Source organism: Gobius niger, assembly GCF_951799975.1.
Source record: "Gobius niger genome assembly, chromosome: 10".
NCBI classification, from domain to species: domain Eukaryota; kingdom Metazoa; phylum Chordata; class Actinopteri; order Gobiiformes; family Gobiidae; genus Gobius; species Gobius niger.
The window spans coordinates 13765594-13782555 of record NC_136861.1 but is presented as its reverse complement, the minus strand read 5'-3'; the positions used below and the strand labels follow the sequence as shown (position 1 = coordinate 13782555).

The window sequence follows — 16962 nt, the reverse complement described above, 5'->3', positions numbered from 1 at the left end:
CTATTTGAGTGGCGCTAGCCCGCAGTTAGCTTTGCCCGTTAGCCTGTTAGCTTCTTCTTCATGATTCTATTAGTGTTTATTGGTTGCTCCGGTCCGGTGGCAGTCAAGTTGCAAGCAAGGTTTTCTGGCCAGAGACACCAGGGGGAGATGAAAGACCCTCCAATCATCCCATAAACACTTGTATTACCCCCACAGGGACTACGAAAAGGATTTATTAAGGTAAACAAGTTACTTAGTACTGCTTTAAAAAAAACAAAGAAATTCTCTAGCCCATTCCTGTGCGGAGTTGTGCATTTTTAAAGAATAACCAGAAAGCTCATTCCAGCCACTAGGGGGCAGCTCAAATTTAAAAAAAATGAAAGACTTGCACGTGTCCAGCAGAGAGCACTGATATAATAATAATTCAGGATATGAACAACACATTACAGCCACGTGGTAAATGGACAGTCTGGCCTGGGGCGGCTGTGGCTTCAATAACAGCTTACCACCACCACCGAGTGTGGAGTCAATGAGTAATTACTACTGTGTAGCACTTTGAAAAACTTGTGACACAGGCTTGTAACGTGCAATACAAGTATAAGATGTTGTTATTGATTAGGCAACAGTCGAGTTGGGGCTTTGAGCAAATCACAGCTCATTATTATTATTCATTTATTGGAAAAATGTTCGCTATAGTAGTATTTTCCTGTTGACATTGTATGTGCCCCGCGCTGCGCCGTGGGAGCTGAATTTTGGTCCACGACCCAAAATGAGTTTGACACCCCTGCGATAAACAAATAAAGTGACATCATATATTAGTTTGGCTTATAAACCTGCCTTTGGGCACTTCGGCATTCATATTTTACACATAAATATCTCGAGAGGAAGACTTTCACCACCGTCATCACCAAGAGCTATGTTGTTGTGTGTCTTGAAGTTTGGTTGGAGCGCCCTCTGCTGACAGCAAGGCGGAATTAAACATTCAAAAATATTATTTAAGCCTCCGTTTTTAGCCAGCAGCATGCTGATGGAGACAGGCGAAAACACACAAATGAGTACAGGGTGATGATTTCGGTACTTGAAAAAGTGCAGAGAAACGCTGCTGTAGAAGAAGAAACAACCAAGTCAAGTCAAAAGAGTGTGGTATGACTTTGATTAAGGAATAATGCTTTGGTTAATAGCCTGAAAAAAAGCTGATTTTGTGTGATATGTCCCCTTTAAAATAAGAGGCAAGTTTGACCAAAGAATCCTGACTATTGTCCCACATTATGACTGACAGTAGCAACGACAGGCTCATATGATGTTTGTTTACAGCAAATGCAGTTAGTATAATGTAAAACCTAGAGTTCTTCGTCAATCAGAGACGGTGTTGCTCTCTGGCGGTCGCTCCAGTGCCGTTACGTGAATCCAAAACAGTGTAATAATAAAAATGCACATATTGCACGTGTTGGTGAATCATTATAGGGTGAAGGACAAAATACCCCCCCAAAAAAGCAGCAAACTAGATTTACACAATATGCTGCAAGTTAAGGCTCAGAAAGACTTTTGTAAAACATTTTTCAGTCATGCGATTGCATTAGTTACTACAGAACTCCTTTTCAGAGTTCATTCTCACATAAAGTTGCTGCCTTCATTTTTAAGTTTCAAATTTTAGCTTGTTTGGTCCAAACTTAAGAGAACAAAAAGTCAAAAGTTCTTCTTAAGTTTGGGTCCAAAAGTTTGTCCTTGTCCAAGTAAAAAAAAGTCAAAAATTATAAGTTCAGGCAAAAAAAATGTAAAACTCATTCTTGTAAAGGTCCCACAGATGTCCACGAGGGGGTGCTGCTCGTGTGTTAAGGGTGATAGTGGTGGTGGGACCGTCCTGAGCCTCGGATCTCAATGATGCGCTGACGTAAATGGCTCATGAATTCAAACATAGTGGCTGCTAAACTCTGGTGGATGAGGTAGCGCGGAAGACGGCCCTGAAATACAAAGAGGAAATAGAAGTATTTATACCATGCTAAGTTTAGCATGCATTATTTTCTCATAGATACAGACGGCATCTCTGGAATTGCCCATATAGCAGTTGAAGGGGGAAAACAAAGAAGAAAAAAAATCTAAACTTTCCATAAATACTCCAAAACTACTTTAACCAAATGCTGAATGGATATAGTTTTCTACCCAATAAAGATACAAAGACATGGAGAAGAGCTAAGTGGTTCAACAACAACCCATAATTACATAAATAATGGAAAATACTAACATAATGCTTCATGTTAGCATATAGCTACATGCTAACGCTAGGTACGACTGCCGTTTTTTCACTTCTATTGAACAACCTGCTGTGAAAAAAACGTCCATATGGACCCGATTTAGATGTGATTGTGTGTGATAAATAAGTATATATTTTGACAGAAAACGAAAAGAAAAAAAAAGAGTGAAACATTTGTATGACGAGATGCTGTTGAGATGGAACAGTTATTCATGTTCACTCCACTACAGTCGTTTCCATGGTAACGACAAACAATTGAGTTGGAACTAGCTCGTCTCCTCGGGTTTTGTAAAAGGTCCGAGAAACCATGTTTCTCAGACTTATTAGGCAAAAATGCCGCACCTATTGCTAAAAAAGTAATATTTACTTTAGTCGCTACTTACGGGTTTATTGTAGCTGCTGCGCCATTAGCATTTTTCTCAGCTAACCCGGATGTAGCGATTTTGGCTAATGTGCCTGATAACTAAGTATGCTCAGTAACTCTCTGTTGAGGTTCAGAAATATTGATTGTGGTATTAAAGATGAATTATGGCTACAATGCGACTCTTTGTACTAAAATGTTATATTTTTTAGTTAACACAAAATGATATATAAGATAAAATAAAAGATACTAGTTCCTCCCACCTTCAGGTCTGTGTTGAGGACCCAGATGAAGGTACAGACGGACGGATTACTGCTTGACTTGAGGACCATGAAACCACCGGGTCCATTTTCACCTCTGAGGGACAAAAGAAAAAAGCAGACGAAGAGTGAGTTAAATCAAATGGTAAATCAACATTGTGAGTCTGAGAAACAACCGAGTCTGACCTGACGAAGCGGCCGCACGGTGGTTTGGCGTCATGCTCCGTTGCCATGCCAGCTGACAAGTAACAGTCTTTTTTCCGCTCGATTCGACGGACGTTTACAAAGTCCCTGAAGAAGAAGAAAAGAGAAACACACTAAAAACTGTTTGACATGTTGAGGAATTGTGTGATTAAGAATAAACGTGGATATTTGTTTTGGCCCTAGCACGCTGCTCCCACTTTTATTGCAAAATTAAAACTAGAAAGCACATGTTGCCTCATGTTTTGTTAGCTGTTTTAATCAATCACTCAGCTATTTCAATCCCAATCTTAAATATACTAACCTTACCTTCATTTGAGTAGTAAGTAACCCTTGCCCCAAGAGGCCATGAGCGCAACTGCAGGTGTCATAGCAAGTTGCGATTGTTTTAATTATTAATTGTCTTGGAGAGTAAATACTACGCTGACAGAAAAGGCGAAGGGAGAGAGGGATATTGTACATCCAATTATATAATGGAAATCTTTTTTTCACTCAAACTTGGCTGTAAATACTGTTTAAAGTGACGCTAGCCCGCAGTTAGCTTTGCCCGTTAGCCTGTTAGCCTCTTCTTCATGATTCTATTAGTGTGTATTGGTTGCTCCTGTCCGGTGGCAGTCAAGTTGCAAGCATGGTTTTCTGGCCGGAGCCACCAGGGGGAGATGAAAGACCCTCCAATCATCCCATAAACACTTGTATTACCCCTACAGGAACTACGAAAAGGATTTATTAAGGTAAACACGTTACTTAGTACTGCTTTAAGGTGTGGTTTAACATTTGTGTATACTGAAGTCAAGTACCTCGCGGAAACAACGCCCCCTGCTGCTCCAGCCGAGACGTCCCACGAAATGAGCGTGTTGTCGTCCACTCTTTGCAAAATCTACGATAAGATTGAAGTAAAATGATCACTCAAAAGAATAAAAGTTCTCTGTTAAATGCTGTCGTCGTGTGTGGACACAAAAGGAGATACCTGGCAGGCTGAGACTGTTTTATTCCAATGCACCATCTTTTCTGGCTGTAGGATCACCTCTTGGTACACCAGCTCTGCCGAACACTGCATGAAGGCCTAAAAAAAAAAAAAACAGTGATTTTATTATTCTAAAATGTAACACAAATATATAAATCAGACTTGACAGGCTTTTTGAACCACTTTGAACCACTTACAATAATGACTGGGACTAGAAAATACCTCCAGGGCAAAGTTGTTGTGAGTTTTACATATAAAAACAAAAGCCAGTAGAAGCACAAAAGCAGAGTCTGGTGCTTGGTGGAAGATTCATTCTACTTCCAAGGCCACTTTTGATACATACTTTGACTTGTAAGTATTTGTGAACATTTAGTTGACTTTAATGGTGACGGAATGCTTGATTATGGATAAAGACTTCATAAGTTCAATCAGGGCATAGTTTATACTGTTTTCTTGTAAATGGAAGTCTTCTTGTCACTCATTTGTGTTTGTGGAAATTCCCAGCGTAAAGTGTTGTGACTTTTGTGCTGAGCGTGTGTAACTTCTTCTGACCTACATACAGAAGTGCTCATAAATTTACATATCCTGTCTTTTATTTTTAGGGATATTAACATAAATCCTATCAAAAAATGTGAAGAGAAAAAAGAAAAGATAGAATTTAGACCGCCATCAATTACCCAACAAGTTAAATCTGTAGTTTTGGTGGCTCTTTTTACAACTCAACAGAAGGTTTTTAGATAATGAGAGGGTGTGGTCACGAGCCACTGCTTAAATAGTTATAGATAAGACTGCATATCGTATCTGAGGTGAAAAAATATTTATAGTGAGATAAACAACACTAGTTTTCTCAATTAACAACATTGCATCTTACAAGCTTCACCTTGGCCCATGTCTTTGGTTGAAATTAATGTAGAAAATAATAATGTGTTTAATCACTTTTGGAAAAGAGAACGGATAAATCTAACATTCCTCCAACAAAACAGGAAGATACAAGTGTAAACAGAGATGTGTGTCAGAGGAAGTAAATGCAAAACAGAAATCAGTGGGCACGTTGAGGCAGAGCAACATTTGATATTCACATCGGGTTACGGTAAAAAAGCAGCATCAACATCCTACTTGCTTTTGATACCTCTTTCTATTCTGGTGAACAGGATGGGAATTACTAAAAGCTGAAAGAATACATTTAGGCGACTGACTCGTATAATATAAGGTAGAAACTTGCAAGGGTCTAGTTTTTAAAGCCTTTAATTCCATTAATAAAATAAAGGAATAAAACACTGCCTTGCATCGAGACTGCCCTGTATTGTTCTCATCGCTGTGGCTAAGGCATTAAAAGAAAACACTGCTACCCTGGTGCTACCTCCAACAACCAACTTGTGGTGATTAAGTTTGTTTAAAACATTAATAACAGAGGATTGCTGTACCTTCAGGATAAAAGTCTTTCCATGGAAGGGGATCTCTAAAGTGTAAACGGAGTCACCAACGTCCTGAAAAACACAACCAATGTTAAATACTGTATTTCGACAAAGACGTTTTGTCTTGAAACTAGTCACACATGAGTGGAGATACAGTTAACATATTCAATTTGGTTACTTGTAAATATTAGATAAAAAGTCAAAATGACATAAAAATGCAATCACATCTGCTAAATCTTTGTGGGAAATGTCAGAGGGATATACACTGTAAACCTACATTGTTCTTTTCAAATTTCCAGTTTTCCTCCTGAGTGAGGATCTGCTCCACCACAGACATGGCCTCCCGCCCCTGTCGCACGTACTCCTTCTCCTACACAGAATCACACAGAATAGTTTACGTTAAACTGAAGCAAGTTGCTTTGATTTGTCATATTTGTGTGACTCTTGGCGGCTCATTTACCTGAGCTGTAACGGCTCTACGTCCTAAACCTTCCTCATCAAGGTCTTCCTCTGAGCCTGCAGGAATAAGAAGCATTTTATGAGATAACAACATGCTAAATATCCCTCATTAAATCACCATATTTTAAATCAGTGGTTGTGAACTAGTTTAGCTTTAGAGCTGACCATTGACCAAGCTCTTCATGGTTAATTTTGTGTGACAATACTTGGATCTTGTAACCATTTAAATAGAGCTTGGTCGCTTCTAACTTCACCCTTGTTTGGCCCCATAGAGGAGAGGAGGAGAGGCTAAATGCTAACAACATCTTTGGTCTTTCTGCGTGACTGAGTGCGCGCGTAAAGGCCAGACAGTTATGCATCAACTCGTCTAAGCTATTTCAGTGTTTAAAAACTGTGGCCTATTCCTTTAAGTTATAAACCAACACTTTTTGCCATTTCTTCTCGTTCCAGTTTCAAAATCAATATACGGTAATCCCTCAGAGTTGTATGACCTTCAAAAATATCAAAACAATCCACACGCTCTTTGCAAAGCCCCTCAACCCACTGAAAATGTTCCTGTGCCCTACTTTTGACTTATATGAGGTGAACACCACTGCCTTAAAAAGGTGCATTATGCAAAAAAAAGTTGATATTTGTGTGCACTTGACTTTGTAGTGACCCAGCGTCAGAATGAGTGGTCAGTATGGTGCCTTTACTTTCCATCACAGTGGTCTCTAGGAAGCTCAAGGATCAAGTGTTTTCACTGCTTACCAGAAAACTTACAAAATAATTGATGCTGGAGCCTTTTAGAGACCACTGTGATGGAAAGTAAAGACGCCATGCTGACCATTCAAACAGCCGCTGGGTCACTACAAGGTCAAATACACGCAAACTCAACTTTTTTTCCCCCCCTCAAATAAAAAGTTGTATTATGCACCTTTAAATAAAAAGAACCACCATGTAACGCTGTGGTTGATTAGCTTTTTTTCCCACTAACTGTAAGCTTCATCTTTGCATTTGCTGAAATACTTCTCCTTAAAAATACAAGGACACAAGGACAAAATAGGATAAGGATAAATTTAGGAAACTGCCTGTTTTGGTGGCGAATGAGAGGTGTGGACATGTAATCTCCAGTGTCATTAATAACTGCTGCTGCTAAAAAAAAAAAACTCTCCCGCAGACTTTTAATTACACTTCATAACTTGAACCTCGTCTGACCCGAACAGTCCTCACCTGCCAGGGACTCGGGCGGGGAGTAAAACTGCCCCTCAGAAACCGCCCTAGGGTAGATCATCGGGGCCCGCTCACACGCCGCATTCACCGCTGCCAAGTACGCTGTGGAAAAAAAAATTAATGCGCACAAGGCGTGAAGGTGAAAAGGAGAAACCGCCTTTTTGTGATTTGTTGCGCTCATGGCTCAAAGTCTCACCTCGTTCGTCGTCGGCCTCCTGAGTCAGGACCTTAAAGTCGAGGAACCAGGTCTCTAACCAGGCCAGCACGAAGGAGGCGATGGGCAGCACGTACCCGAACGCGTTTTCTGACAGGATCTGGGGAGACAAAACAAAGCAATGAAGGTATTTTAGGGAATATAGAACTGGCCACTCAAATATGAACAAAAGACACATTTGAGTCATCTTTCAAAAGCATCCCCAAGGCACTGTCTAACGTCTGGGTCATGGTCAAGACGAGGACCAGACTGAACAGGCTTATTTTGACAGCTGAAACGTGTCATTAATCAGTATATCAGTATATTTCATCAGCTGTGAGTGTTTGTATAGGCCAGGGGCAGGCAATATCAGACCCGAGGGTCAAAACCGGCCTTCATCATAGAACCTCCGGCCCTCAAGATGATTTTGAGGAATATTATTACACAAATTAGAGATCAAATGCCTTGTTTGTTTTTTGTTTGTATACTTTATTGTCCCTGTAGGGAAATTTGTCCTCTGCATTTAACCATCCTTCGATGCCACTGGGGCAACCCTTAAGGAGCTGTGGTCGATGGCCGTGACGCGCCTGGGAACCCATCTCCATGATGTGGAGCCAGGCTGGTGGTCAGAATCACCTGGCTGGAGGATTCACATATTCTCATATTGCTGGGTTGCAGGTGACATCACAGCATTCTAAAAAGGCCCTATACTATCATATAGACGAAAAATGATTTTGTCTTTGAGGAAATTTGTGGTCTTGTAGAGAGATCATGGACCCAGTGACTGATATTAATGATCATTTTTCTAATCCATACATTTTCTTTTTAGCTACGACTTGTGAAAGTCTAATGCTGTCAATAGGAAAAACTGACTCCTGCCCCGCACATGTTTTTAGTGGTAGTGGAAACCTATGCAGACACGGGGAGAACATGCAAACTCCACACAGAAAGGCCCCGTCTGGAATCGAACCCGGGACCTCTAGCTGTGAAGCGGAGGCACTAACCGCTGCGCTACTGTGCCGCCCTACTTGTAAAGTACTCTTGAAAACGTGAAATTTCTCAGCAGATACCCATTTAGGCCATATTATGTACAACACTGGCATTTGTAGAAAATGATGCTTAACTTTTGACCTCCCATTAGAGCAGGGGTCCCCAACTGGCAGACCTGGGTCCAGATCCGGACCTCCAGAGGCTTTACTCCGACCCCAAAGCCTTTTAATCCTCTCAATATACTTAATTTCTAAAGCTGAATTAAAAAGTATCTAAACAATTTGAAAAACAATGAAATCAGATGGCAACATTTTTCATTCATTAATCAGTTCTGCTTTGTAAATAGACGACCTGTGTTCATGTTTTAACATTTTCACCAGCAATGACTGTATATGTCCGGACCCTGGACATACAGTGGGGAAAAAAGTATTTGGTCAGTTCCTCATAGACTTTCTATTGGACTTCGGCCAAATCCTTTTTTTCCCCACTGTTTCCCCACAGACCTCATGCTGATTTAGAAACACCTGCATTAGAGGGTTCGACCCTTTGTTTTTTGGCAGCAGTTGTTTATCAAAACATGTCGAGGTAAATGCTAACATCCCTTACAGCTATTGACTTAGAAAGAAAAAGCTACTATTTGAATAAAGGAACTGTATTTGTTCACCTTTATAGAGGGTTATAGATGGCTTCCACAGACAGGTTTTACAGCATCAGGGCATTTTTATATTGACATAAATGTGAGTCTAATTCAGAGATACAGTGGTATGCTTAAGTATGGGGCCTCCTTTAACTTTTCAACATTTTGCCATACTATGGACCATAAACATAAATATATTTAATTTAAATTTCATGTGAAAGACACATGGAGGCTTCTGGCAAACAGAAAACGGGACATGTAATGGTTTTCTTTTAAAAAATGCCACTCTGTCATAAAGGCCAGATTTGTGCAGTGCACGACTAATAGTTGTTCTGTGGACAGTTTCCCCCACCTGAGCTGTTACTCTCTGCAGTTCATCCAGGGTTATCATAGGCTTCTTGGTAACAGCTCTGGTCAGTGCTGTCCTTGCTCGGTCAGTAAGTTCTAGTAAGCCAGTAAGGTCTTGGTAGGTTGGCACTGGGATGTGAAATTTAATTAAAATTTCAATTTAATATATTTATGCTTATGGTACATAGTATGGCAAAATGTCGACAAGTTAAAGGGGGACAGATACTTATGCAACGTCATGTATAATATACAGAACAATTATGTATTTGAAAAGTTGGAAAGCCGGTTAAATCATTTTTGTAATTCTATCCCACGTTTTCACGGCACACTTGAAAAAAATATGCAAATGCCACACCCAATTTATTTTGTTTCATACTGACGGGCAGAGACGTGATTACTCATTTAAAAACAATAACACCCTGCCTCAACTAATATCTTCATCATTTGTCTCGGTGCCAGTAATGAAAACAGAACAAACCAGTTCTTATTGAAATAAACATTTTAAGGACCAGCTGTTCTGTTAAAGGAAGTTCCTGTCGTTGAGTGTTAGATATGATTAATTATCTTTTACAGGTCATAAAGCGGTGACCAGAACTGTATTGGTGCAACATTACAGTTGCAACACTACTGCAATAATGATGATTTACTGCAACATTACACAGGGCATTGTCGTTACATAAATGAGGAACTTTAAATTTAAAGAGACCACAACATGAAGTACGACTTACATGGGAAATTTTGACCACTTTGGCGACGAGGAAGGCACTGGTCACTAGAGTGGTGATCTGTCGATGAAGCAACATTCACACATTTACAGTTCATGAGCACATTATGGGAAAATAGGGTATGTTGGGGTTTTTTTATGCCATGTGACAGTGTTTTCTCACCGCAATCATCCACCAGTGTCGGATCTTGAACGCAGCGTAGCCCATTTGCAGACACAGGAAGCGAAACAAAGCAAGGAGCTGAGAGAGAAAAAAGAAAAGAAGAAAAAAACGACACGAGACGTTAAATGTGGTCACGAGCTTCAGCGGTGTTGAATCTGCTGTTGGATTTCTGCTTTTTATCTAGGTCAATAAGTGCAGTGGATGATGACTAAATGAGTTTGAGCAACATCGTGTAAGATGATGAAAGTGTACACCGCACATCTCATCTTTGCCATTTTATTGTTCAGTTTTTTAAACAGTTTTTTGTCACTTACTTGCTGCACTTTCATCACTTTTTTTGCTGCACTTTCATCACTTTTTTGCTGCACTTTCAACACTTCTTTGATGCACTTTCAACACTTTTTTGTCACTTATTTGCTAAACTTTCAACACTTCTTTGCTGCACTTTCAACACTTTTTTGCTGCACATTGATTGCTGTGTTTTCATCCTTGTTTTCTTCTCATTTTTGTTGCCATTTCCTTTTGACGCTTTTTTCTAAGAAACTTTTAGATTTGGGTAAAGCCAAACTGGAGAAAATGTTCCCGGTTCAGGTGGGGGTTAAGAGGTGAAGTAAAACTGAGACAAGCAGAGGACCTTGCCAGTAAAAGCAGCCCACTGACCCAAGTACATTTGTTTACGTAGCTTTCGTGTCGTTTAAGTGACCACATCTAAATTGCTGTTACTATACAACAGAATACAGCACTTTATGTCCTGGAACTGAAATGTGCCATTGACTTTAATCTTTGTGTGAAAGTGCACAGAACAGATTTAGTTTTTTTCCAATTATAACTTGATGAGCATTAACTAATGTTTTACACCAGTGAAGTAGCAGGTTTACTCACAAAAGTTGAAAGAGTTCTATATATTCCAATGATAAAACTTGTTCTCAATCCTGACCCATTAGTACAGTATGATTGTTCGAAAAGGACTTTATTTGTATAGTGTATAGCGCCTTTGACAGACATGGCGCTTTGCTTTGGCACAATTTTACATTCACTCCATATTAGCCCACAGTAATGCATTGTCTTCTCTTGCCCATTTCCAGAAAGGAAGTACAATAAGCATCGCAAAAAACACAAACAGATAATTTTCTGTTGTTGCAAAAATAATAACTGTGTTCCAGTAAAATGGGTTCATTGTGTGGATAAATATTGCAAAAGTGTCACAACTTACAACTATGTCAAAGAAGGATGTTTCAAAGCGATAATGGAGGACCTCCTTGTCGAGACTCTCCCAAATGGTGTCGTTGGACAACTGCAGGAAATAAGAAAGACACATTTACCAAAGCATCAACAATGACAAGTTATTTGCTTTGACGGGTACAAAAAGAGAAAGCCACACCTATGGTCTTCTGGATTTACAAAAGAAGGTTCACTATTGGGTTTTTATTACAGAACAGAAAAGCAACAAACCACGATATCCAGTCTCCAAGGGGGTCAGGGCACCTAAATCACAAACTCGGTAAAAGATCATAGGAATGGAAACTCACATTGAGCTCAATAATCCAGAGCATCGTGATGAAGAGCAGATCAAAGGTCACGAAGAGGCAGAACGTGCGGCGGACGTCTGATATGGCCTTCCTTTCTGACGGAGGGACGAATATGTACGGGGACGGGATGGACAGAGAGGTGGAGTAGGACGCGTTCAGGGACGCGATGGCAGGGAGGCTCCCCGACTCCCGGAGCTCTCCCAGGGGCATGGCGACTCCGACACAGGACACCCTGGAGAAACAAAAATAGCACCGCTTTAGATAGATCCCAAGAGGGGGGAAAAAAACACAAATGCTGCATGTGATTGTTTTGTCAGTCCACTACAGTTGAGCTAAACCACCTTTGTTTATGTGTGAAGAAAGAGAAAACGAACCAATTGTGCCAGTTTACTACTACTACCATGCACTTTGACCCAAGCTGCTAATTCTACCACTCTAAGCAGCCCTCATTTTGATTAAAGAGGTCTTTAAGTTTGTTGAGCCCTCATGGATACTAGGGCTGGGACAAAATATGGGATCAGATTTGGATTCGTTGTGCTGCAATACCAAGTATCGATACTTTTTTAAGTATCGCAATACTTTCAATACTTGTGTTTGGAGGCATTTTTATCCGGCACTGCTTTATTTTCCAGCAACAGCACTTGGTTACATTTTGTGTTTAGTCGGGCTGGAACGATCCCCTTTTGTCACGATCCGATACGCATCTCGATTCAAGAAATAATGATCAGTAATAATCTTAAAATGTGCAAACAGTCATGTGTCCAGAGTTTAGAAACCACCAAGTCCATTTGACATTTATTGAAGTGTTAAGATCAAAAAGTGCATGAACACAAAATGTATCAAAGTGCTGCTACTGCAAAACAAAGGAGTTTATGATAAAAATGCCTCCAAACACAAGTATTGGAAGTATTGCAATACTTGATTAAGTATCATTACTTGGAATTGCAGCACAAAGCATTGCAATCCAAATCCGATCTGATATTGTATTCCAGCCCTAGTGTTTAGTATTCACTTTTTGATCTAAACACTTCAATAAATGTCAAAAGGCATTGGGTTTATAAACTTTGGACATGTGACCATTTTCTTTTTTACAAATTCTAAGGTTAACATATTACAAATCATAATTACTTACTGTATCGCAAAACGTATCGGATCGGTCCGAGCTTCGTCTTAGCTTTTCTGACCAAAAGAGCCAAGAAGAAGCTTCTGTGACTAGAAGCGAAACATCCTCAACTTTACCAAAACCCGGTCGAGTCGATGATTAAACCGTCTCTACGACATCCTAATAGAATGAAAATTGCTTAATTTCACATCTCAAAGAGACAATAAGACTAGGTCAGGAGGATATAACCTTTCTTAGTGATGTATCCCGAATCACTAACAACCACAACAAAAAATTATTCACAAATTTAAGGGGCAGGCCAAGGCCAGCAGTTCATATTTCAGTTTTCCTCTCAAATATGAAAACTATCCATCTGTTTAAAATGAGAATCTCACATTGAAAACATAAATCGCAAATCTAACCTGACGACATAACAGAAAAATAGCAATTCCCCCCAAAATCAAGCTGTTCTCTAACAAGACAGAGCATGTTTAGTGGAGGTGATCCAACTGATAAGGAATGTTTTCGTTTTTGGAGAACTACTCATATGGATTTATTCTGGTGCAAACGAAAGTCAGATTATCTCTCTACGCTTTGCAGATTTTTGTAAACACGTACAGCTCTTCATAATTGCCTTCATGTGTCTGACAAATGCATGCACACTTGACCAGGCAGGAGCTACATTTCCTGGTTAGTTTTATTCAGAGTTGGCGCTGGAGTCAACTGTGTCAACAAGTTATGTGGCACCAGCAGACAAGCGGCAGAGCAAATGTTGTAAAATCGAATGTAAATCATTGATGATAAAACTTTCATCATCTGTGGTCCCATGAGATGACCGTGGGTTGTTGCTATCATTTAGTTACAAAGAATAGATCACATTTTATTCAAAGCACAGCAAGTAAACAGTGCCCACAGTGCCCACTTCCTCTCAGTATCATATCTCTTTCTGAGTCAATTCTCATGCAAAAGGTGTAAAGCTTAAGCAGGCAATCTACAAAACCACGGCCTCATAGCCTTAGTTAGTTTGAACAGTGTAAATGCTACTCGATCGCACGACTTTCTTTGTAATTCATCGAGTTTGAGATATCGAAACGGTGACATCATGACGTTTGGGGCAGGAATCTTGCTTGCCTTGGATTATTTGCTTCAGCCCTTTTGTCAATACAATCACTGACTAGCTTAGTGTGTGTGTGTGTGTTGTGTCTAGAGCCAACGAACAACATGAGGTTTACGAGCTATGCAAATTAAACGAGACATTTCTTTTAGGAAGTATGTCAGTCAGCCTTCTTGAGTGTTGTGCTATCTTACTGAACAAGCTAACCAGCTAACGAGCATTGTTTGTCGTGTGTAAATGAAAAGATGCCTTGAAACTGTCTTTGAAATCGATCTTTTGTTTTGCACAGATCTTGCTTAACCAGCCAGCTGTTATTATTAGCAAGTTGCCCAAGGAGGGAGTTAGCTTTGGTGGTGCTAACTCTTCCGACTTGCTAACTGGGAAAATCCACAACCAAAATGACAATTACAACTTAATGCATCGTACCTCAATGGAAAAGATCCGGAATGGTGGTCCAGGGGTAGACACGAGCAGGGCTGCAAGGAAAGCACCGGGTCATTTTGTAAATGTGGAGTTTGTGTGAATGCAGTGGCTTCTTGCTTTAGGCTTTACCGCATCATCGTCGCTGTGCAGCGGGTTTTCCGGAAGACGACGGGCTTCGACCAATCAAAGATCAAACATGTGACAAGAGGATTCACAGCCTCACATCACCTGACGGGCCAAAACAAACTTGTTGTAGCCAATCGAGGAGAATGATTTTTCTTTTCCTTGTTTTGCTAATAATTAAACTATTCACACAATGAATGTATGACAACATTTAAGAAAATCTCGCTTGTATTTAAATATAAGTGACTGGCAGGAGAATACGTTTCAACCAAGAACGAGTAGACATTTTATTGAATGAAACAGCAGCGTTTCATTGTAAAAATATATTTAAAAAAAAATAAATGAAAAAATGAAAACATATATATGTATGGAAAACTACTCATATGGACTTTATCTATCTATCTATCTATCTATCTATCTATCTATCTATCTATCTATCTATCTATCTATCTATCTATCTATCTATCTATCTATAATACAGATAATCTGACTTTAGCATATCTGTCTATATATATATATATATATATATATATTCCCTTTTGCTAACTTTTGCAACAACAACAAACATTTTATATCTGACAGATATAAGACAGACATCGATGTATTACAGTCTATGGTTTGACCTGTACTGATTTGGCAGTTAGATTGTTTCAATCAATCAAAACTCCCAACTCTACAAAAACATCACGCGCTCTAAAGAACTATATCAGCACAAGAAAAGCATGTTGCCTTTACTTCCGGGTTGGTCTGATTATAGATGACCAATAGGTTCTGTGCCAAATTCATAAAATTCCCAAAATACTTTAGTAAATTGTCAAACAGCCTACATATCTGGTAGAATAGGGGATTTATGACATATATCCCAGGCTTAATCTGGTAAAAAGATACATAAACACACAAAAAGGTGAATCAGAAAAGCAGTTTATTTTTGTATTTTTTTTCTTTCTTTTTCACCATTGTCTCAAAACAACCACAAAACATTTAGAAACCATAACATGGAAAAATAAAATTAAAAATTTCATACAAGTCTTCCCATGATGGTTACCATTTTGACCAATGAGGAGTGACAGGGGCAAAGGAGCAACATGCTCGCAACATGCTCAACCGATCATTCAGTTATATTACAGGCTTTACAGGGAGCCACTGAACAGCCAAAGCTAAATATACAAATGAATTGTCAAAAAGAGAAATACTTGACTGAAATGTTGGATTTGTTTTGTTCAGAATTCAAAATTTAATGCACATATGTTAGAGTTTAGTACAGTAGAAACAGGTTAGAGCAGACCAACTCTTACAGCGACCTGCAGAGATAGAAAAATACTTCTTACATGACAATTTCATGACACATGCCACACTAAGACTAAAGAACTATAGAAAATAGTCCATTTAAAAAGGGCAAATGACAGCTTTTTGTGTATTATTTTTGTAACTTTACAATTGAGAAGTGTGTTGTAAAAAGGGTTTACAGTACTATGGGAAAAGGAGAAGAGAATTATTTCGAAATCAATGTTAAAAAAAAAAAAAGATATGTTGTAACAATAGGCTATAACAATCCCCAAAGTACACCAGAAACCAATACCATGCATTAAAGATTTTATTTGTATATCAAACCTGAGTGGCGTATAGTTTGGTCCCACTGAATTTGAAGAGGTTTCGTGTGTAAATTAAACAGGCTTGGATCATCATCATTTCGGCTATATTTCTATTGGTACAAAATGTGATGACTTTGACCTTTGGTTTGCATAAAACAAACCCCGCTTTAGTTTGAACCCTTACAATTCACATAGACACATAGCCTTGTTCAAGTCGTCATCTGCACTAGGTTGTTTAGAGTAGTGAAAGTTTTGCCTTTAAAGTGATAGTCTGGAAGTCTAAATGTATTACAAATTTGACAAAAAGTGCAAAATCTACCACCTGGTCTTGCATTTTGATGTAAAGTAAGTAATAAAAAATATATGTATTATTTTTAGTAAAGTCCCTCCCTCCCGGATCTCAGCAGCTACTCAGAGTCTTGTATCCTCCCGCGTTGACCAATGAGATGAGCTTTTCCTGTGAACCAGCCTGTCAGGCCCAATCAGGAGGGAGGGGGTGGAGCTTGATCATTTACTTTTGAAAATTCTGTTCCTGCTCTCCTCATTTTGTAAACGAAGAAGGGCTTTCTGGTTAAAGAGGGGGGAATTTGATTGTTTACTTTAAATTTCACTCTATCTCTTCTCACTTAAAAAACTTACAGCCTATAGATACAGACGGCATCTCTGGAATCGCCCAAATATGGTCATTTTTTAAAACAGTTAAGGGGGAAAACAATTGAGAAAAATGTAAACTTTCTCTAATTATTCAAAACTTTAACAAATGCAGAATTATGAATAAGGTTTTCTACTAAATAAAGATACAAAGACATGGAGGGGAGCAAAGTGGTGTAACAGCCCATAAAAACATAAATAACATGATGCTTCATGTTAGCATCGTGCAAGTGCTAACGCTAGCTAGCGCTAGCTACAACTGCTGCTTTTT

At 39.2% G+C, this 16962-nt stretch overlaps 1 protein-coding gene across 1 annotated transcript; it reads right to left on the bottom strand.

Moving 5' to 3' along the window:
- Positions 1 to 1657: 1657 nt before the first annotated feature.
- stard3 (StAR related lipid transfer domain containing 3) lies at positions 1658 to 14493 on the bottom strand. The gene is made up of 15 exons (XM_079564505.1): positions 14329 to 14493; positions 11687 to 11918; positions 11371 to 11451; positions 10158 to 10235; positions 9999 to 10055; positions 7299 to 7416; positions 7103 to 7204; positions 5892 to 5947; positions 5709 to 5801; positions 5441 to 5503; positions 4020 to 4115; positions 3850 to 3929; positions 3038 to 3142; positions 2855 to 2948; positions 1658 to 1940 (listed from the first exon to the last, which is right to left on the bottom strand). The coding sequence occupies exons 2-15, from the start codon at positions 11894 to 11896 to the stop codon at positions 1812 to 1814; spliced, it is 1362 nt and encodes a 453-aa protein (XP_079420631.1). The 5' UTR covers positions 11897 to 11918; positions 14329 to 14493; the 3' UTR covers positions 1658 to 1811.
- Between the last annotated feature and the right edge of the window lie 2469 nt (positions 14494 to 16962).

Excerpts from the sequence above, each read along its gene's own strand:
- stard3 (XM_079564505.1), bottom strand. The coding sequence starts at position 11,896 with ATGCCCCTGGGAGAGCTCCGGGAGTCGGGGAGCCTCCCTGCCATCGCG. Across the intron at positions 5,504-5,708 it reads GGAAATTTGAAAAGAACAAT|GACGTTGGTGACTCCGTTTA; the intron begins GTAGGTTTACAG and ends TGTGTTTTTCAG. Across the intron at positions 3,930-4,019 it reads AAACAGTCTCAGCCTGCCAG|ATTTTGCAAAGAGTGGACGA; the intron begins GTATCTCCTTTT and ends ATCTTATCGTAG.